Source organism: Bufo bufo, chromosome 1 (assembly GCF_905171765.1).
Source record: "Bufo bufo chromosome 1, aBufBuf1.1, whole genome shotgun sequence".
NCBI lineage: Eukaryota > Metazoa > Chordata > Amphibia > Anura > Bufonidae > Bufo > Bufo bufo.
Genome location: NC_053389.1, coordinates 155,162,415 through 155,179,524, shown reverse-complemented (window position 1 = coordinate 155,179,524; position 17,110 = coordinate 155,162,415). Strand labels below are relative to the sequence as shown.

The following is a 17,110-nucleotide window of genomic DNA, read 5'->3' as shown; positions in this document are numbered from 1 at the left end:
ATGTAAATTAAAGTGGTATTATACCTACTATAAATTTATGACTGATACGAGGCTGATCCACATTGACGAGTCTGGGTCGGATAGGAATCGGCAAGTAGTAAGGGCTCATGCACTCGACCGTATGTTTGGTCTGCATCTGGATGTGGACCCATTAATTTCAATGGGGCCACAAAAGATGTGGTCAACACACCGTGTGCTCTCCGCATCCGCATGTCTGTTGAGCGGCCCCTTATTTTCACCCAGGCAGCCCCCTGAGGCTAGCATCGGAGCATCTCATTCTCCGATGCGCTCCCTTGCCCTGCACTAAATTGCGCAGGGCACGGGCTCTTTTGTTTTCAATAACAAACTGCCGGGCCGTAACTTTTGCACGGCAGTGTGTTCGTTGACGTCACCGGCTCTGATGGGCAGGCTTTAGCACTGCCCTAGCTGTTTTACTGGCTAGGGCAGCGCTAAATCCCGCCCATCAGTGCCGGTGACGTCACGGGGATTCCTGGGCAGCCCCATGGAGAGCCCCGGTACGTCACCGGAGCTCCAAAAAATGCCTTTGCCCTACACGATTTAGCGCTGGGCAAAGGAGAGCATCGGAGCATGAACTGCTCCAATGCTCAAGTCAGGGGGGCTGCCGGGGTGAAAATGGAGGTATGTCCGGGTTCAGCTCTGAACCCGGACAACCCCTATAATGGTGACCTGTTCATTTATACTTCTAATTTCATATTTGCTGTGCCCTTTTCTAGATGTTACCCTGGCTTATTTGCCAATAGCAACTAATCAGAATCGACCTTTCATTTTTCAGAGCTCTTTTGGAAAATGAAAGGTGGAATCTGATTGGTTGCTAAGCCAGTTTTCCTTTACATCAGTTTTGATAAATCTGCCCCTCTATGTGCAACTGCACAGGGGCTCGTAGGTAAGCCATTATACGAGGTAAGCTATTATAAGGATATGTCCACAGGGGAAGGATACGCTGTGAATCTGCGAGCAGCAAATCCGCAGCGTTATACATTACCACCAAAGTGGATGAGATTTTAAGAAATCTCAGGGTATATTCACATGGCGCTGCCACTGATTCAGCAGTGGAAAACGGGCGTTTTAAGCTGCTAAATCTACAACAAAAACTCATTAACTTTTAATGTTGAAAACTCCAACTTGTGCACACCTTGTAAAATGGCAGAGGTTTTTTTCAGATTTGACAAACACTTGAGACGTGACATGTTACTTCTTGAAAGCAGATATGATGGTGGATTTCATAGAAGTCAATGAGGAAACTGAAAAACCTCAAACAAATACTCTTCTAATACTCTTGTAAAAAAAATCCTCTAAGGGCTCATACACGACTGTATATTTTTTCCGTCTCCATTCAGTGTTTTTTTGCAGCCCGTATGCGGAACCATTCACTTCAATGGGTCCACAAAAAAAATTGGAAATGATTCCATGTGCATTCCGTTTCCGTATGTCCGCTTGTCCGTTCCCCAAAGAAGATAGGACATGTTCTATTCTTGTCTGTTTTGCTGACAAGGATAGAATTGTTACAATGGATCCGCAAAAAAAAAAAATGGATGCAATACGGTTGTTACACAGACACATCAACTGTATTTTTTGGTGATCTGTGGCAGAAAAACAAGTAGCAGATCAGTAGAAAATTAATAGCTGAAACAGGTCATTTTGGTGGCAGATTCGTAATTTAGTGGAGGTTTTAGAGGATTTTTTTACAAGAGTATTAGAAGAGTTTTGCTTGAGATTTATCTGCTTCACCATTGACTTCTATTAAATCGTCAACCAAATCTGCTTCCAAGACGTAACTTGTCACTTCTCAAGCATTCCTCAAATCAGCTACTCGAAAAACCTTGGAGTTTTTAACATAAAAGTCAATGGGGAAACTGCGTCCTGGGTAATTTGCCCTCACTCTCCGCTCCCTGGAACCAGTGCCCGAATACATACGTGAGTGGGCTTTTATGCCATTGCACTGAACAGACACTGCAGCATCAGCAGAGCGGTAAGAGCCTCAGTGAGGCAACCCTGAATCGCTGAATCACGTGCGCTTATCCACACTGGGCTATCACCTATTTGGTGGTGATCTCCATTTATAGCTGCTATATTGCTGTACATTCAATATTGAGACTTCCTCTACACTAATATTGCTGTGTCTCCATTCTTGAGACGTTTCATATTGGATTTCGATTTTTTTATGAGTGAAATGGGCCTCTGATGTATTTATTCCCCCATCCAGAGACATTTATTCTTCTTTTATACATTTCTCTGATCAATGGATTAATTCGATTTAATAGTTTTTTTTATTTTACTATGTATTGGATATATGCGCTTATTATGTATTGGGTATATGCATTTACTCACATTTTATCTTGCTCCTATTTATGGTCTTTTATTGCATTGGAATAAATTGCTGTCACATTTCTACTGCAGAAGGTGGTGTGCCTGCTCTTTTTACTTGATTTTTACCCTCACTTTATACTGGGTGGGTGACCCAGTGAGAAGTGAACCCACCGTTATCCATCCATCCAGGTGTTGAGCCTCCCATCTGTTTACTTCATAAAAGAGGAATGGCACCATGACGGGCAAAGGGACCAGGGTCCTCTGCTGTCTGTGACCTCCACTGTCACTAGCGTTGATGGGGGGCAATGAGGTGCATTTTTTTGCAATTTTGCACCCATAACTGGAGATATACTTATCCGGCCAGCAACAATTTCCAAAGACTGGCTTTTTACGCCGGTCCTTCTTTACCCTTTTGCACTGGCATTGCTGGTAGAAGTTGTGTCTATGACGAGGGGTGCGCTTCATCATTAATTAGGTGCACCTTTAGGCCACCTGCACACATTGAGGAATACATGCGGTTTTTCTGCGCGTATTTGCGTGTGGAATGACTGCAGCATATGACAGTACCGTGTGGAAATTGCATTGCGGATTTCAAATTTAATATCAAGTCAATTATGTTTGCGGTTTTAGCTGCGGATTTTGCCCATTTCAATGGAAGGGTGAGATCTGAAAAACAGCATCTAATCAGCATCAGAAAACGCTGTTCGACATTGTGGATTTTGGTGCGAAAATGATGCAGAAATGTACGTAAATCCATGCAGATATTCGTGAGGATCTTATGTGTGTTCACCCACACTCTTGTGCAGGTAGCCTTAGCAGTCCGTACACCTGGTGGAAAAATTAGACCAGCCCCTGGCTTTAGTAGTTTTTTGCCACCATTTATGCCTTTTTCCAGGCGTAAATATTAGCAAATTTGTAGGGGCCCTCAGCTCGACCCTGCCACACCCTAGACACTACTATGTGTCAAATGTGGAAAATATTGTCACCTGGCAGTCAAAAAGGTCGCAAAAAGGGGGTTGTGCAAGATTTTTACACCACAAACTAGAGTAAAAATGTTTGTAAATTACCCCCAATACATTTCTATGCTAATAACACAAGCATAGGAGAGATGCTATCTTAGAGCATCTTAACGGAAATAAGCAAATAACGCCATATCAGCATGGCTTCGTGAGGGATCGGTCATGTCAAACTAATTTAATCAGTTTCTATCAGGAGGTAAGTTCTAGACTTGACAGCGGCGAATCAATGGATGTCGTATATCTGGACTTCTCCAAAGCATTTGACACTGTACCACATAAAACGTTAGTATATAAAATGAGAATGCTCGGACTGGGAGAAAATGTCTGTATGTGGGTAAGTAACTGGCTCAGTGATAGAAAACAGAGGGTGGTTATTAACGGATCACACTCAGATTGGGTCACTGTCCCTAGCGGAGTACCTCAGGGGTCAGTATTGGGGCCTATTCTCTTCAATATATTTATTAATGATCTTGTAGAAGGCTTGCACAGTAAAATATCAATTTTCGCAGATGACACTAAACTGTGTAAAGTACTTAACACTGAAGAGGACAGTATACTACTACAGAGGGATCTGGATAGATTGGAGGCTTGGGCAGATAAGTGGCAGATGAGGTTTAACACTGACAAATGTAAGGTTATGCACATGGGAAGAAATAATGCAAGTCACCCGTACATACTAAATGGTAAAACACTCGGTAACACTGACATGGAAAAGGATCTAGGAATTTTAATAAACAGCAAACTAAGCTGCAAAAACCAGTGTCAGGCAGCTGCTGCCAAGACCAATAAGATAATGGGTTGCATCAAAAGGGGCATAGATGCCCGTGATGAGAACATATTCCTACCACTTTACAAATCATTAGTCAGACCACACATGGAGTACTGTGTACAGTTCTGGGCTCCAGTAAACAAGGCAGACATAGCAGAGCTGGAGAGGGTCCAGAGGAGGGCAACTAAAGTAATAACTGGAATGGGGCAACTACAGTACCCTGAAAGATTATCTAAATTAGGGTTATCCACGTTAGAAAAAAGACGACTGAGGGGAGATCTAATAACTATGTATAAATATATCAGGGGTCAGTACAGAGATCTCTCCCATCATCTATTTATCCCCAGAACTGTGACTGTGACGAGGGGACATCCTCTGCGTTTGGAGGAAAGAAGGTTTATACACAAACATAGAAAAGGATTCTTTACGGTAATAGCAGTGAGACTATGGAACTCTCTGCCTGAGGAGATGGTGATGGTGAGTACAATAAAGGAATTCAAGAGGGACCTGGATGTATTTCTGGAGTGTAATAATATTACAGGCTATAACTACTAGAGAGGGGTCGTTGATCCAGGTAGTTATTCTGATTGCCTGATTGGAGTCGGGAAGGAATTTTTTATTCCCCTAAAGTGAGGGAAATTGGCTTCTACCTCACAGGGTTTTTTTTGTCTTTTTTCGGCCTTATGTACTATGTTACTATGTTACTAATGTCACCATGGGGGCCCGGGCCATGATGATAACCTTTGTAATGGGCATACAATGGTATACCTCGGCCATGGACTCCAATAGTAAAAAACTGTATAGGAAAGTACAGCATATGAAAGAATATGTGATGCATGTTTGTCCAGCATACGCCAAAGTGACACCCTGCTGGCATACACTGGGTGCATGGGGGGTACGAGTCAGGCAATACTTCCAACGTACACCTCTGGCGCTTCCAAATATAACATGTGAACACAACCTAAGGATGATGCAAAGCATTGAGAAGAGTCTGAAGGGAGGATCTGTATGGGCAATAGATTAGCCTCCAGATACATGGGTGGGAATACATTTCTAGGAATGGTTTTTGTGTGGAGTGCTAGGACATTATGGGTACGGCCACACGAACAGGTTTCCTGATGCAGTTTTGAAAGCCAAAATCAAGAGTGGATCATTAAAGGAAAGAAGTATAAATATATATATTTTAATTCATTCCTGGTTTTGGCTTTCAAAACTGCATCAGAACGTGTGGCCGTACCTTTATTAAGTTAAAAAAAAAAGGTTCACGTATGATGGCTGTCTGGATCTGCTCAATGAATACTGTGGCTGCAAAATAAAATAAAATTAAGGACACTTTTGCCACATTCATAGTCTAGGCACCCATGGAAACATTGCATTATAAGGAAAACATTCTTGTCATAAGAAAAGTACCTGCAAGGAATGTGGAGAGAGACCTAGCACTACTAAAAAACAAGTGGAGGTCCCACAGCTACATGTATGGACTGCTCTACAAAGGAGCTGGACCTGTCCTTAGTGCCAGGTCCACATCAGCCTCTACACACTTTCCAGAGACGAGACTCATACACAGTTCATATTTACCATCCATTCTTCATATAGTCATACATGGAGAGCAGTGTGTCTACAGCAAGGCAAAGCTTTAGAGAAATGAAACAAAAAGGAGCAATGAAGAGAATCTAAAAACCACAGGAACATATGAAAGAAGTGCAGAATGAAGGGGGGGGGGGGGGGAGGGAAGCATAGGAGGGACGTGACAACATATACTGTATAACGCCGCACCATGCACTCTGACCACAGGCTGCTGAATTACAGGGATACTTTCCAAGTATAATTTTGCCACACACAAAAAAAAAAAACACAGCAAATCTATGAAGGCGATAATTTATACTCTCGCATCAAATTCAAGAATAAGCGCCAATTATATACAGGCGCTATTTACATGTGACAGGTTAAGCAAACTACAGAGCATAATTCAGATGAAGCAGAGCTGAGATGGTCTTACACAGGTTTTACACAGGACTGTAGGTTAACTTGCTGCATTATCTTAACTCCCATCCACAATCCTTTCTAGTTAAAGGAGAAGTTTAGCTCTGCCACATCTGTGCCCGTGGATGTACACAAGGTTGCACTGAAGACAAGTTCCAAACGCTATAGTGTGACTTTGCTGCAATGTATCTGCGCAACGTGATGGTCAGTATAAGAGACCGAAGACGTCCGCAGGATCAGATCAGCCATGTAACGGGGGCCAAACAAGACAACTTGCCTCACGTGCCCATCATGGTTACCGTTAAATACTGGCTAGATAATTGCCCGGGGGATACTATGGACATAATCTCAAAGACAAACTAATGCTTTAATCCCTCAACTCATTTGTTGGAGGAAGTTAAAGCTGTACTATAGAGGTAACATTTATAAAGTCCTGTGCACTAGATCACCAACAGTAATGGGTGTGGGAAGCCTGGATAGTGGAGGAAAGTAATACAATCTGGAGGTCTGGGGGGGTACGGTCAAGCTTCTGTAGCAATGGCAAGGCAGAGTTAACACGTAAAAGCCAGGAAAATAGGGGGCCGAGAGAAGATATTAATCCTGGAGGTCCGAGGGAGGGGTGGAAAGGAAGCAGGATAAATGTTAAGAGGATTATAGGCTCCGTCTACAGATGGCATCCGACAGTCTCCCTGCTCTCTCACGTCTCGTCATACACTTCACATGGCATGTGCCACAGCCAGAATCCATAGGAGGTCTACCACCCATAAACCTCCACATGTATCTGAGGGGTTTGATGAGCGAAGAGAAGTCAAAGTATAATACTTAATATTAACAGAGGAGCTGGCCAGCTCCACACTTACCTCAAGGTCAAAGTACGCAATGACAGGGGCTACTGGCTAACCGGAACGAGATACTTCGCTCAGGACAGGTTCACCTCATGTCCCCCATGTCCATTTTTTGTGTGTTGTATTAGGCAGTGATAACAGACAGGGTAGAAACATGAAAAGTCTAGACGGTGGTGGTGGATAATGGGGGGGGGAATGGTTCACAGCAAAAGTGGACAGAATTTTAACTCTTTAGGCCGCCGCATGGCAAACACTGGGTTAATCCATCGATCCTTTTACTAGAACAGTAAGGGAATCTGTAGCAGTCGGCTCTAGAGGTGCGGGATGGTATTGAAATGCGAGATTCTAGTTTTCTTTCACCTAGACTGAGGACTAAAGAGTGGCAGTTGTCAGCTCCAATACCTGGTCACAGGCAGTTGTCACTACAGGGCAGTCTTGGTGCTGTTTTTGCATTCATATTGGAAAGTATTAAAGTTCTGCTATTTTTCTGCTTCCAATCACCGTTTTGGCCCAAATTTTTTTAAATAAATGTGCACACAAAACCTGCACCTGCAACCTCAACAAATCGCGTCCACATTGGCAGCTGTATACGACTGGCACATGGAGTTCAGCAACGCACTGCATCATACAAAAAGCACATGTAGAGGACTACAGGAGTTTTCAAGATCCAGGATGTTGCCTTAGATATAAAAAAAAAGCCATCTGGTAGTTTAACAAACTATACTCAGCTACGGACTATAACAGGGTGGTGATGAGAAGCCCTGGGCTCCTCAACCTAGGACTAGTCTAGCACATTATAAGGAGGGGATGGGGATGGAGCATGAAAAACCTGCAAGCCATCCTGCGTTCCTCCCAGGAGCTGGGCACAGTGCGTCTCTTCAGTCCATGGAGATCCTCCTGACAGCTGCAGTCTGGCAGCGGACGCTCACAGTAAAGTGCTGCAGAAAACGAGGAGCCAAAAGCCAACTTCTCTGAGCCCATAGTCCAACCCAAAAACAAAGGGGGGGGGGGGGGGGTACTATGCCGGGATGGGGTGATAAGGTGCTAGAGGTGAAAGGTGTGAAGAAGGACCTGTGTCTCCACTTACCAGACAAGCCTGAACCCTTTCATTAGTGCAGAATGGTTAAATCCTTGGGCACATTGCAGCCTGCCCCCTCAGTGCTGTCTGTATTCCAGGACATATTGGAGAAGATGAGGCGACGGACAGGCCTGATTGTTAATGTATATGTCCCCTCTTGTCCTCTCTCACTCTTCTCCTCTCCCTCTCTCCCACCAGCGCTGGAGAGCACAGCTCTGCTGCTGACAGTCTCGCCTGAGCATGTGCAGAATAAAGAGAGATGTGGGAAGCAGAATTGGCATTCCTACCAGACACACTGATTCTTAGTGGCAGGATATGGAAGGGTGGGGGGGGTGGGGGGTCTTCAAAGTAGGGGACAAAACTGTAAGAAGTTCCAGAGGGACCCGAGGGCACATTGTAAAGATACAGTAGAGCGGGCTATCCCTCCTGACAAGCCCTCTTTGCAGCTTCCTCTATGGTGCTCTCCTCCCTGGACCATTCGACTGTGCAGTAATTACACATGTTCAGCGAGTGATCTCGAAAATAACATCCTGCTCCCTATAGTTAACACACTTCTCTCCCAGAACGTCTGATTATTCAGCCGCACACCAAATGAGTGGCTGCTTTTTTTGTCTTTCCTGTTCTGCAGATGGGCTGAAAGTAAAAAGAAGAGATTTTGTGTCTTTTCAAATATTTTTAAAGGCAAAAAATGGAAGCAAATTGGATAAATCACAATGATTTCTGTGGGACTCAAATCCAACAAAGCGAATCCATCTTTACAGGTCTCTCCACACATGAATACCAGACAGTTCATTTGGACACCTGTTTTATTTTTTTATTTTTTATTTTTATTATATTTTTTTTTGGGGGGGGGGGGGCATTTTTGGGACTTTTTCTTGTACGCCGTGTGGGTCATTTACTAAAGACCTGTTTAGTAAAAATCCCATCGGCGGAAGATCCTACCAATTTATTAGGAAGTACACGCCTCAAATTGTCCACTCTCTGTGCACCAGGACAGAAATCTATTCTAGCCAGAAGCTGAAGTAGAGAAGATTTTAGCTTTCTGGCGCACACGTTATTAAAAAAAATTTCTCCGACTTTTTTAATGATGATCTTCTGGATAGGTCATCAGTATCTGAATGATGGAGGTCTGACCCCCGGGACCCCGCCGATCAGCTGTTTGAGAAGGCGCCAGCCTTCCTGTGAGCGCCGCTGTCTTCTCACAGCTCCGTACATTGTATAGTGGCTGTGTTTGGTATTGCAGCTCAGCCCTATTCACTTCTATGGGGCTGAGCTGCTCCTAGGCCACATGACGTGACGTCACTGACATAGAGAAAGCTGCGAGAAGACCAGACTGTTACTGTGTATGATAGTGCCTTCTCAAACAGCTGATCGCCAGGGGTCCCGGGGGTCAGATACTGATTATCTATCCAGAGGATAGTCTTCAGAAGAAAAGACTCGGAAAACTCCTTTAAATCAATTGGGCCACAGAGCGACCTCCTATCCACACCCTACCAACTTTTTGGGAAAAGTGGCAAAGTTGTGGTAAAAAGCTAAAAAGACGCAACTTTGGTTGTAAACCAACACTTGCAATTTTTTCACATAAAATAAAAAGTGGCGTAGAACATTAGTACATGACCCCCAATGTTTCTCAGCAAAAACCTATGTGTGAAAGCAGTCTAAGGGCTCATGCACACGACCATATGTATTTTGCAGTCCGCAAAAAATGGATCCGCAAAAAATACGGATGATATCCGTGTGCATTCCGTATTTTGCGGAACGGAACAGCTGGCCCTTAATAGAACAGTACTATCCTTGTCCTTAATGCGGACAATAATAGGACATGTTCTATTTTTTTGCGAAAAGGAAATACGGACGTACGGAAACGGAATGTACACACACAGTAACTTCCGTGTTTTTTTTTTTTGCGGACCCATTGAAGTGAGCGGAAACTAAGCGGACACGGAAAGAAAATAAATTTGTGTGCTTGAGCCCTAAGGCTGAGTTCACATTTCAGTTATTTGGTAAGTTATTTCCATCAGTTATTGTGAGCCAACCAGGAGAGAGGCCTACACAGAGATCAGGTACAGTAAATTGTGTTTTTGACCCGCACCTGGTTTTAGCTGACAATAACTGATGGAAATAACTGACCAAATAAAAAAAAATTGCGGATAGGATGCGGACCCATTTATTCAATGGGTCCGCAAAAAAATTAGAACAGCACACCTTGTGCTATCGGCATCCGTATGTCCGTACCGTAGCCCCGCAAAAAAAATATAACATGTCCTATTCTTGTCTGTTTTAGGCATTGTTATAATGGATCCGCAAAAAAAAACGGATGGCATACGAATGGCATCCGTTTTTTGTGGATCCGCAGTTAGCAGACTGCAAAACACATATGGTCGTGTGCATGTAGCCGAAGGCATTTCTGGTGGTGCTATATGTCACGTCTCTATGCCACATGATGTCACAGCCATTGTTCCCTGTAAGCTGCACGGGCGCGCGGCCACGCAGCTTCCTTTATGCCTCTGCTGAGGACCTCTGCAGGCCCGCTCACCACCGCAGCCCGGACTTCATGTAATTGTGTATGCCTGTTCTGTACTCTGGGAAAGCCCAACTGGCAATGCACACAATTTTCACTGTGTGCATTGTAGTGGGTGGCCCTAGAACTCTGAACAGGCACCCACCATACTGCCCACAGTGCCCTTAACATCCTGATGTTATCCAGTGTCAGGAAGTTCCTGTGCGGTGCTCCAAGCTGGCCCCACCTCCTTCCTCATGCGCTGCTGCTACTGGAAGAGAACTTGTGCAGCGTGGCAAAAGAGGGGAAAATCGGAGGGGACGGCATGTTCTTAGACCTAGCCCCCCAGCCAAAGTGTTGAAGTGGCGTCCGGGATCCCCAAGGGCAAGTAATTGTAAGTTTTCATGTGGAATATGTTTATGTTATACACATATAGCCTACACTGTGCCACACAATATATAGTATACCGCTACACTGTGTAGGGGTTATACTGTTTATTGCACAGCATGGCGCAGGGTTTATCTTGTCTGGCATGGTATAACCTCCATACATTTGCTGTAGAGTATACATTATAATCCTCGCACCATGCTGTACAATATACAGTATAATCCATACACCATGCCATACAATATACAGTATAACCCCTAAACCATGCTATACAATGTACATTATAATCCATACATACAATATACAGTATAACCCCTAAACCATGCTATACAATGTACATTATAATCCATACATACAATATACAGTATTACTCCTACACCATGCTATACAATATACATTATAATCCATACACCATGCCGTACAATATACAGTATAGTTCATACACCATGCCGTACAATATACAGTATAGTTCAGACAACATGCCGTACAGTATACAGTATAGTTCAGACAACATGCCGTACAGTATACAGTATAGTTCAGACAACATGCCGTACAGTATACAGTATAGTTCAGACAACATGCCGTACAGTATACAGTATAGTTCAGACAACATGCCGTACAATATACAGTATAGTTCAGACAACATGCCGTACAATATACAGTATAGTTCAGACAACATGCCGTACAATATACAGTATAGTTCAGACAACATGCCGTACAGTATACAGTATAGTTCAGACAACATGCCGTACAATATACAGTATAGTTCAGACAACATGCCGTACAATATACAGTATAGTTCAGACAACATGCCGTACAATATACAGTATAGATAACCTACAAATAAGTTACCAGACCGCATGAAATACAAAAGATTTTTATTACATAAAATAAATTACATCACAAAACAAAAACAAGTGCAGGGACAAGGGGACATCACGGAGGGAGAACACGCTGGTAATATCCTCACTGCTCCACAAGTTGATAGGTAGGTAAAGTGCAAGTGCAAATATACAAATAATACAAATATCAAAGGCAGGACATATTACCTATGCTGTGTTTCCTCCGGGATGGTGCCAATCCCGACGCGCGTTTCGGCGAACCTTTGTCTGTATAGTTCAGACACCATGCCGTACAATATAAAGTATAGTTTAGACACCATGCCATACAATATACAGTATAACACCTTCACTGTGGGGTTATTGTGTATATTTTACGGTACAGTGTATGGATAATAACGTATATTATACAGAATGGTGCAGGGATTATAATGTAAATTGTACAGCATGGTGTATGGATTATAATGTATATTATACGGCGTAGTGTAGGGATTATAATGCATTCTGTACTCCATGGTATAGGGATTATAGTGTTTATTGTACGTCATAGTGTATGGATTATAATGTATATTACACAGCATAGTGTAGGGGTTATACTGTATATTGTACATAATGGTGTATTAACTATACTATATATTGTATGGCATGGTGTAGGGATTATAATGTATTCTGTACAGCATGGTGTAGGGATTATAATGTATTCTGTACAGCATGGTGTAGGGAATTTACTGTATATTACACAGCATGGTGCAGGGATTATTCTGTATTGTACGGGATGGTGCAGGGGTTACACTGTATGCTCTTTGATGTGACAATTATCTTAGGTTTTCCTATCGCCCACCTTTGATGGCTGTGCCCAGCTCTCAGCCGACCCTGCTCAGCAGCTGCCAAGGCTTAGAGGGAACACTGGTCACAGCCAGTACAATCATCAGATGCGGTGATTGACAGCGGTGCGCGTGGTGTGACAGGGTGTGTATACATCTTATCAGGATACAGATACAGATGTAGCAGGGTTAACAAACTCAACTCAAATTTCTTAACTCATCACGTTTTCTTGAAACAAAAGCCATTGAAAAGCAATTAAAGGTGTTTTCTTAACGCATTTAGTTTAGATAACACGTCTCATAAAGTATGTGCATAACTCCCAACTTTGTAAATGAACAAAGAGGGAAACAGCAATTTTTTTCTGCACTAGGCCATGCCTCAAAATTCCACCCAAAACATAACTATACACCTAATCCCACCCAATCCTTTTAATGCCCCCACATAGTAATTATTCCCCCCTCATGCCACCGCACAGTATTTATGCCCACATTATGCCTCCTTCACAGAATTATGCCCAGCTGTGCCCCCAGTAATATGGCCAGTTATGTTCCCCCAGTAATATGCCCACATTGTGCCCCCCACTAATATGCCCACATTGTGCCCCTCACAGAAAGTTAAAAAAATAAACACCACATACTTACCTTGTTCCTCGCAGCAGCAACAACAGCAGTACATCGGCTGCTCTAGACTGGGAAGGAGGCGGAGCCGAGGCTGACTGCCAGCCGGCCCCACCCCCCACACAGACCAGAGGGGTGGTGGAGGCGGCAGGAATGATGACGCAGGGAGAGCGAATGCCGGCGATGGCTCTCTGCTTCGTTATGGCAACTGTCTCTGCTTCCTATGGACACAGGGACAGCTGCCAAAAAGCGGGACATACCTCCCCTGTACTGGGACAGCCACTGAAATCCGGGACTGTCCCGCTGGATCCGGGATGGTTAGGAGCTATGCATGTGTGTTAACTCTACATCATCTGTAGGTTAATTGGCTTCCTACGGCATACCTCCCAACCGTCCCGGATCTGACGGGACAGTCCCCGATTTTAGTGGCTGTCCCACTGTACAGGTACAGAGGAGGTATTTCCCACTTTCTGGCAGCTGTCCCTGTGACCATAGGAAGCAGAGACAGTTGCCATAATGAAGCAGAGAGCCATTGCCGGCATCAGCTCCCTGCTTCATCATTCCTGCTGGCACTCCACACCTTGTCTGTGTGGGGGGCGGGGCCGGCAGTCAGCCTCGACTCCGCCTCCTTTACAGACTAGAGCACCCGATGTGCTACTGTTGTTGCTGCTGCTAGGAACAAGGTTAGTATGTGGACGTGGTGTTTATTTTTTTTAACATTCTGTGAGGGGCACAATGTGCGCATATTAGTGGGTGGCACAATGTGGGCATATTACTAGGGGCACAATGTGGGCATATTAGTGGGTGGCACAATGTGGGCATATTACTAGGGGCACAATGTGGGCATATTAGTGGGGGCACAATGTGGGCATATTACTGGGGGAGAACAATGTGGGCATATTACTGGGGGGCACAATGTGGGCATATTACTGGGGGGCACAATGTGGGCATATTACTGGGGAACACAGCTGGGCATATTACTGGGGGCACAATGTGGGCATATTACTTGGGGCACAATGTGGGCATATTACTGGGGAACACAGCTGGGCATATTACTGGGGGCACAATGTGGGCATATTACTGGCGGCACAGCTGGGAATATTATTTGGGGGCACATAACTGGGCATGTTACTGGGGGAACATAACTGGGCAAAGGGGGAATAATTACTATGTGAGGCATTAAGGGGACTGGGTGGGATTCGGTCTATAGTTATGTTTTGGGCGGAGTTAGAGGCGTGGCCTAGTGCAGAAAAAATTTACGGCGAAGCGCGCCGCACAATGTGTCCCTCTTTCTTCATTTACAAAGTTGGGAGGTATGCTATGGTATTGTATATACAGTAGATAAGAAGATTAGACTACCAGCAGTAGTATGGACAAAAGCGCTACAGAATATGTTGGTGCTTTATAACTAATACTAATCATAGTTTATCACTCTTATTTAAAGTGGTTGTCTGCTTTGTACTATCGATGACCTATCCGGAGGATTATCTGTTTAAAGAGACAGCAAGTTTAGCATCCCCATTCACTTGTATGGGACAGATCTGTCCTATTCACCTGAACAGACGAATCCGTCCTATAGAAGTGAATGGGACAGTTAGGTGTTATTACACTGCTCGCTGCTGCAATTGCTGCAGCGAACAGGTAAACAGAGCAGAGAAGGCAGCGCTCGTACAAGCACTACTTTCTCTTCAAACTGCTGATCGACAGGAGTCAATTTGATACTGATGACCTATCACCATTCTCTATTAAATGAAATGAAATTGTGTGAAAGTAGAGTGACTCTTTAAAAATGCAATTGCTAGGCGGGTCTACAATGACCGGGAGCCAGGGGTGTAGCTATAGGGGTCTCAGTGGTCTCAACTAAGATTGGGCCTCTTGTCAATGGCGCACCTCCAATTATGTATCCCCGTCCTCAAGCGGTGATACAGTTAGGTGCTGCGGCGGGGCAAGGGAACAATGTCTCCCTGCCCCACCTTTCCCTCTGATAGGCTACAGACACTCCTGAAGCCTATCAGAGCCCGGCACAATCATTATTGCACTGCCTGAGCCGGGCAGTGTTCAGCTCAGGAAACAGGCCGGAAGAGGCCTGCACTGCATCGCTGACAGCCGCATGAAGGTTTAAGTATTTGAGTTTATTGTTTTTGGTTTTTTTTGGCACCATGCTGTTGGGTCACCATGGAGGAGAGAGGAGCACTATGGAGGCATCTACTGGGGGCACTAAATAGGGGCATTTTGTACGGGCACACATAAGAGGCCATGTTATTTTACCGACACACATTATCGAGTGTGCTGTAGGGACATTGAAAGAGCATTTTTTGTACTGGCACACATTATAAGGGGGTATTTATTGTACTGGCACATATTGTAAGGGGATCTTTTTTGCACTGGCACACATTATAAGGGGGTATTTTTAGCATTGGCATAAATTATGAGGTAGTATTTTTGTACTGGCACACATTAGGGGGCATTTTTCTACAGGCACACAGTACAAGAGCATTATCACTACTTGAGGACTAAGGGGAACATGATTTCTAGTATGGGCACTATGGAGACATTATTAATTTTGGAGTATAATGGGGACATTATTACTATTGGGGACACCGTTAACATTAAGTGCACATTTCTTTGGGGAGAATTATTGCAGTAGACACTCTGGCACAGTATGAGCTTAGCACAATTATTTTTGGGGGACATTATGGTTACACTATAAGTGTCAGGGACAGTTCTGGGCACAGTTATTTTTTAGAGCACTGTGTGCCAATAATTATTGAAGGAGGCAGGGGGTGACAGGAGGTGTATAGAAGGTGGGAGGATGATGGAAAAACTAAAACATCTGATTATCAAACTCTGCAGAGACAAGAGATGGCTGAAAGAAATCATCATGGTGGTCTGGTCTGAAAGGAGAAGATGAGGAAAGAACTTCTATATCAGCGGAGACATCACTGGATGTAAGAGGTATGAGGCGCTGTATTACCCTGTATGTTTTATAGCACTGTATGTAATGTTTTCCAAGTATGTCTTTAACAGTAGGGCTGCAGGAAAGGGGTTAGGTTGAGAATTTAGCATTGGGAGGTTGCCATTTAAATTTTTGCATCAGGCAGCATGAAGGCTATGTGCTCCCCTGCCCCTTGCCACAAATCCCTGAGAGAAAGGGGGCCCAAGCTGAACTCTTGCACCAGGGCCCATGACCCTTTAGCTAAGCCCCTGCCGAGAGCACAGGTACGAACGTTCTCAGCTAGTGACTAAGGGGGAATTTCCTGCGTTTCGAGAGACACCAGGAATCAGAGAACAGCAGGGATGCAGTAAGTGTCCGAACAACAGCTCTTGGGGGTTGGGGGTGCTTTGGGGGAGAGATATTGGTATTTTGTTTAACCCATTCTTAGCTTTTTCTCTTATTTTTTTATAACCGCCGGATAACCTCGTTAACCCCTTAAGGACCCTGGGATTTTCCATTTTTGCGTTTTTGTTTTTCACTCCTCGCCTTCCCATAGTACTAACTTTTTTATTTTTCTATTCACATAGCCTTATGAGGGCTTATTTTTTGCGGGACAAGTTGTACTTTCTAATGGCACCATTTACAGTTGCATACCATGTAGTAGGGAGCGGGAAAAAAAATCCAAATGGGGTAGAATTTGGAAAAAACGCAATTCTGATAAAGTTTTATTTTTTACACTGTACACTATGCGGTAAAATTGACCTGTTATCTTTATTATCCAGGTCAGTATGGTTCCAACGATACCACACTTGTATCATTTTTCTTGCATTTTAATACTGAATTTTTTTTTTTAAACCTTTGAGGATTTTTTTTTTTCTTTTCATAACCATATTCTGCCCCCTATAACTGTTTTGTAGCTATGTGTACGGGGCTGTGTGGGACGATCTGTTCTTTTCAGTGATACCATTTTAAGTGTGTGCGACTT

The 17,110-nt window shown here is 44.0% G+C and overlaps 1 protein-coding gene across 6 annotated transcripts in view; it reads right to left on the bottom strand.

The window, feature by feature from the left end:
* GRAMD1B (GRAM domain containing 1B) overlaps nucleotides 1-17,110 on the bottom strand; it is a 332,976-nt gene that overhangs the window by 148,255 nt on the left and 167,611 nt on the right. The window contains exon 1 of one of the 6 annotated variants that reach the window (XM_040431049.1): nucleotides 8,032-8,170. The exons of 3 other annotated variants lie outside the window; for them this stretch is intronic. In XM_040431049.1, the coding sequence (XP_040286983.1) occupies nucleotides 8,032-8,054 (23 nt within the window). In that variant the 5' untranslated portion in view covers nucleotides 8,055-8,170. Of the gene's footprint in view, nucleotides 1-5,694; nucleotides 5,714-7,773; nucleotides 7,809-8,031; nucleotides 8,171-17,110 lie in introns of those variants that run through there. 2 more of the 6 variants (XM_040431055.1, XM_040431042.1) reach the window with 2 other exon arrangements.